At 31.6% G+C, this 6,000-nt stretch overlaps 1 protein-coding gene across 1 annotated transcript; it reads right to left on the bottom strand.

Annotated features, from left to right (window-relative positions):
• Positions 1–677: 677 nt before the first annotated feature.
• On the bottom strand, positions 678–1,169 carry LOC115951707. Its single transcript, XM_031068862.1, has one exon. It carries the CDS (start codon positions 1,167–1,169, stop codon positions 678–680), a length of 492 nt encoding a protein of 163 aa, XP_030924722.1.
• Positions 1,170–6,000: the final 4,831 nt, after the last annotated feature.

The following is a 6,000-nucleotide window of genomic DNA, read 5'->3' as shown; positions in this document are numbered from 1 at the left end:
CTGTTTCCGAACTATATAGCAATCTACCACTTTTTCGGGCCTATAGCGGCGTTTTCCTGAAAAAAAATTTTATAAGTCCCATAACAGGTTCAAGGGGCCCTATAGTGGCGTTTTTAAGCCCTATAGTGACGTTTTTGGGCCCTATAGCGGCGTTTTCCTGCAAAATTTTTTTGTAAGTCCCATAACAGTTTCAAGGGGCCCTATAATGGCGTTTTTAAGCCCTATAGTGACGTTTTTGGGCCCTATAGCGGCGTTTTCCTGCAAAATTTTTTTTATAAGTCCCCATAACAGGTTAAGGGGCCCTATAGTGGCGTTTTTTAAGCCCTATAGTGACGTTTTCGGGCCCTATAGCGGCGTTTTCGGAAAAAGTGGTATTTCCCTAATTATTTCCGAAACAGTGCTCTGTTGCTAAATATTTCAAAAATTAATGCTAATGGGCCATTTTTGCCTGGACTAATGAGTAGTTATTGAGGTCCATGCTCTTAAATTTGTCAGATTCAGATCCGGTATTCCATTTAGAATAAAAGGTTGGACACCTTTTTTTTTTTTACAACTATTTTATATGCTCTTAATTCTATATATTTATTAACTGATTCTTTTCTTTTTTCTTTTTCTTTTTTCTTTTTTTTGAGAAGCCAGATCAAAGACCTGGGAACTTTATTCCATAAAACAGAAACTTAACGAACATCAAACAAAAGCAACGGGGCAATATCAGCTGGCAAATCAGATAGCCAAACCTGAACCCCCCTAACTGTCTTTGCTTTCTTAGCAAGCGCATCTGCCACAGCATTACACTTATGATTAACAGAAGCAAATTCTACAATTTGAAAAACATCAGAGTGCATCCGAATATCGCCTAAGATGTTGCCGAAACTGGCCATACAATCCGCACCATGAAGGAGAGCATTAATGATAACTGTAGAATCCCCTTCAACCACAACACGATTGAGACCAAGCTCTAAAGCAAACTGAACAGCCTTCAAACAAGCTAAGGCTTCCAAATCTGCCACTGAATGGGCCAAAGGAATGGACGCAGACAGAGCACCCATGGCCTCCCCTCTGTTGTTACGAACAATGACACCTAAACCCACCAAACATGAAGCACGAAACACCGCAGCATCGAAGTTTACCTTAAAACAATGAGGTTCAAGGGGGCGCCACTGCTGCATAGGAAAAGGACGAGGAAGTTTACCATACTTTTTATATTTTAAATATAATTAAAAAAAAAGATATTTTATAATGATTTTTTTTTCTATACAAGATTGAACCTCTATCTTTATACAGTAAAACTTTATATACTACAATAATATAATAAGTATGGTAGAAAGAAATATATGAATCTTTCTACCATACTGATAATTCTAGTCCGCTTGTATAATTTTGTGAACAATGCGGAGTCGAATTCGTGGATTCTCGGATACGAAGATACCAAATGGGCTATATCAAACTGGCATGCCCAGTAACCCATGTGTGGAATACTATATTTTTTATACCCCAGCTTTCCTTATTATATATTATACTTATACTTCTTTGTTTGCCGCTTTTGTTGTTGCTGGAACTATGTGGTATGGTTCAGCAACTACTCCGATTGAATTATTTGGTCCCACTCGTTATCAATGGGATCAGGGATACTTCCAGCACGAAATATAAGTGTATATGTATGTGAAGCTCCATTCTAGATACTTGAACTCTGGCCTCTGCCTTCCACACCTCACAAGCACTTATACTTGTAGAGTGACCATTACACCAAGGATGTGCGATGATATTTTATAATGAGGCTGATGCTTGACTTTTCAATAAATATAAAGTTTCAAGTTTTAGTTCAGATCATAATCCAAGGGTTCATAACAATTAGTTAGATATGCAATATATATATGACTTTGAAATTTAAGATAAGCTTTTATTCCTAGAATTTTAAGAAATATAATGCAATAAGATTTTATATAGCAAAAGCATGACTACATTTTTATAATATCCTTTTATTTTATATTATCTAGTGTTGATACTTGTGAAACCTTGAATTTGAATTATATTAAGTGGCTTGTTTTTTAGACTTGATTTTAATTGATAATTTATAAGTGCCTATTTTATTAATTTTCATATTTATTTCATGACTTCTCAAACTTTTTTTTTATAACTTTTTTTTTTTTTAAACTATGCGGTGCAACCAGTGAGCCACTCGTTTAACCAATGAGCAATTGACCTAGCTCTTAGACTAGATTAACATATGGTCCGAGTTTAATAACTACTAATCGGAAACCCGCTCATTATGCAAGGTAATTTCTTAGGATGATCTCATTAAATTTTTTTTTTTTTTTCAACTTGAACTAATCTAATAAAGTGTAATGTATTTTTAATCATATTCTCATTATTATAGGAACAATCTCATAATGATATATATAAAATTTAATTTTGTCGTACCAAAATAAAAGTAATACAATTTTTCTCAGGAATTTAAAAGGCAAGTTAGTTAAAATATTCATTTTTTTTAATAAAAGTCATTTATAATATTTTGTGTATCATTAAAAAGTATATAAATTTTGGAAATTATTTCTTTCGTTTCAAACAAACTTTCGCAAACCCTATTTTTTCTACCCTACAATCCAAAACACCAAAAAACATATCTAAAAAATTATTAAAACTTAATAATGATTGATTGGTCCAATTTGGAAAACAATTTGTTATTGATAATCTATTGAAGTTATTTTATTTGCAAAAATTGCAAATTCATCCACCCAAAAAGATTATCAAATAAATCATTATTAGCAAAATCTCATAATTAAATTTTTTTTTTTTTTGATACACATAATTAAATTTCTATATATGCATCGTTATGAAATAATAATAATAATAATGAAAAAAAATACAATTTGTTACTGAAATTATGGTAATTTCTTTTAAAAATCTATTACGTTTTTACCAGACAAATTTCATTATCTGTTAGCATGGTTTCGATCTGATGTGGTACTTGACTTAAATATCCTGAGTTAGACAGAAAAATCTCTTAACTCGCATTTTTTTGGGGGCATATACCAATTTAATCCGGTATTTAGACCCTATTCTAGATAGTGTATCTGGACTTGCTGCCATACCCTTGAGAATTAAGACAATCTATAATGGTGTTGAATTTTGCAAGCCAAGCTTGAGGTGTTTCCTTAAATCTGTATAATAGGACACGAACAGCATGTTGGAAAACAATGAAACAAACAAATGAAAGTTTAGTGAATAATCAAGAAACTTTAATGGCTTGGAGGTATGATTAAATTGTTATCTTCAAGACAATATTTGCTCTGACACAAAGTTGTTAAAGGGTTATAGAAAATTTGTCTCTGGGATATGACTAAGCCAAGAATTCTTCAAGTAGCAACCAGAGAATTCTTATGAAATTTTTGTAATGGTGAAAAAATTCAATAAAAATCAAATGTGGAAAAGCACTTTTTATAGGCAATGGGGTGTGGCCCTTCATTGGCACCTTTAGAGACTAACATTGGTTGGTTCAAACTTCAAACCCAACAAACGTCACCAGACCTTTACTAGCTATTTGACACTATTTTTTTTTTTTTTTTTTGGGTTAAAATGCAAAATTAGACCTTTTAAATTTGACTAAAATTTATTTCAGTAATTTAATTTTACTTTTATTTAATTGAGTTGCCTAAATTTCAAATATATTCAATTAAGGCTTTTAGTCCAATTTCATTTAAAATTTGTTGTTAAGTATACAACTAACTAATGAAAAGAGTTTTAACTTATATAAGAGATCTGATGGTTGTATAAGAGATCTGGGGTTCAATCTCCGCCTACACCAAAAACTGATTGGTGTCTTAGTTTGATAATATTTATTATCAGAAGTGGACACCGTAGGTTGAAACTCTCTAAAAAAAATAAAATAAAAACTAATGAAAAAATAAATTGAAAAGAAAAATCGTCACATAAAAAATCTATAAATTATTTTTATTAATTTTGTAGATTATTTTCATGTGAGTTTTTTTTTTTTTTTTTTTTTTATGAAATTGGATGAAAAAATTGAATTGAATAAATTTGAAACTTGAAGGACTGAATTGAATGAAAGTAAAGTTAGATAATCGAAATGAATTTTATTCAAACTTAAAGGGTGCAATTTGTTTTTTTTTTTTTTTTTTTGGTCAGATGGAGTGGACCTTACAGTCACGATCTTCTTCAAGATACCTAACAAATGTGATCCATTCCCTCTTGTTATCAGCTAGTCGACATCTTCACCTATTCTCATCATCTGCTACGTCGGTTCCATGATCTTAAATCTCAACTCAAGTTGGGTTTCTGCAACACATCTGAAGTTTGAAGGGGGCTATTTGTCATTTGAGCACGCATTTAGGTTGTAAACCCATATATATTGTCTAGGCCTATTGCATACACTCAATTCAAGTGATCACTTAAACTGCACTCATAAAGTGTGTCTATACATAAGCATCTCTTATTCATATTTACATACAATTGAATAATATATCATTGTTCTAACATTGAGAGGAAGAAAAGTACATAATGTTCTTACTTGCTTTCATATTCTTGACCTTGAAAGTTAAGGGAAGAAGAATTGAAACGTCATTTGACAAAAAGAAGCCAATAAGGTTTTCGATGTTTGCAAATAATGAATCTGCTAGCTATTTCATGCCCAGAGCTTGATTGGAATGCTTGCCAATTGGAGTTACACATTTTGTAAATAATGAATATTCCTTTTCCTGTTAATGAGGCATACTTGTCTCTACATTTTCACATTCTTTGCTTTTGGCTTTAACTTTAACTTTAATCAGGGGTGTGCAGCCAACCTGCTGACCTGCCAAAACCGACCCGACCCAACCCAATCCACTGAGTTGGATCGGCTTTTAGGGCTTGGTGGGTTGAGTTGGGCTACAATTTTTTTTTTTTTTAGCTAGTCAGGTTGGGTTCGGGTCATAAAATATCAAACCCTCCAAACTCGACCCGACCCACCCATATATTTAATATATATTTAAAATATATTACATAATTAATAATTTTTTAAAAAATAACTAGCTCTTCCTCCTATCTTATATAAAAGTCAATATTAATGTATATTAGTTCATATATTAATGTATAACTGAATTGGAATATTAGTTCATATATTAATGTATATTTTGTTTATCAACTTAAGTAGCAGATGTGATAACTATTTTTCTACTCAATTTAATAATAATAGTAATAAAAAAAATTGTCAAACCCATGGGTTCAACCCGGCCCATGTGATTTGGGTTGGACTTATGTGATGGGTTAGATTGAGTTGAATTTTTTTTAACCCACCATAGTAGGTTGGATCAAAATATCCCCTTAACCCGACCCAACCTAACCCATGCACACCCCTAACTTTTATAAACTTCACTTCTTTATTCTCTCACTCTACCATATGTGTTTTAATTACTCAAATGTGGCCATAGAATTGATTTGTCAATGACCAATAAGGGGATTTCAATCAATAGAGGAAAAAACAATGAAGGAATTCTTTCTTTCTTTTTTTTCTTTTTTTTTTAAAAATTGCTCGTTGTCCCCCTAAGCAATAGAATGATGATATTCTCTCTAAACTTTAAAATTTAATAATCTTTTCCTAAAGTTACACTCTCAAAGCAAATAGCCTCAGACTATCAAAATTGATAAATTTGATGATTTAAGTGTATAGTTGTTCATTTTGGTTAAGTTGATACATTTTCAAATTTGGTACAAGTCATGTGACACTCGTGTTAAAAAAGTCTATTTTCACACCAATTTTAAATAGCAGAGGTTGTGTATTTATTGCATAATTTTGGATGTTGATTGTTGGATTTTATCTAGGCTATGTTAATCAAATAACCTAAACCTAATAGTATAGGGTGGAAATACAGAATATATCTCTTCTCTTTTTATCTGAACCTGTGTTTTAAAGAATAAAAAAAGGTTTTGAGTGGCTAAATTAATAAACGACTGCTCACTATGAACTGATATTTTAATTTTGAGGCCAAATTTAAACAGTCCTAT

The sequence above is a fragment of the Quercus lobata genome, chromosome 7, assembly GCF_001633185.2.
Source record: "Quercus lobata isolate SW786 chromosome 7, ValleyOak3.0 Primary Assembly, whole genome shotgun sequence".
NCBI lineage: Eukaryota > Viridiplantae > Streptophyta > Magnoliopsida > Fagales > Fagaceae > Quercus > Quercus lobata.
The sequence above is the reverse complement of the archived record's forward strand: the minus strand, read 5'-3'. Positions and strand labels throughout refer to the sequence as shown.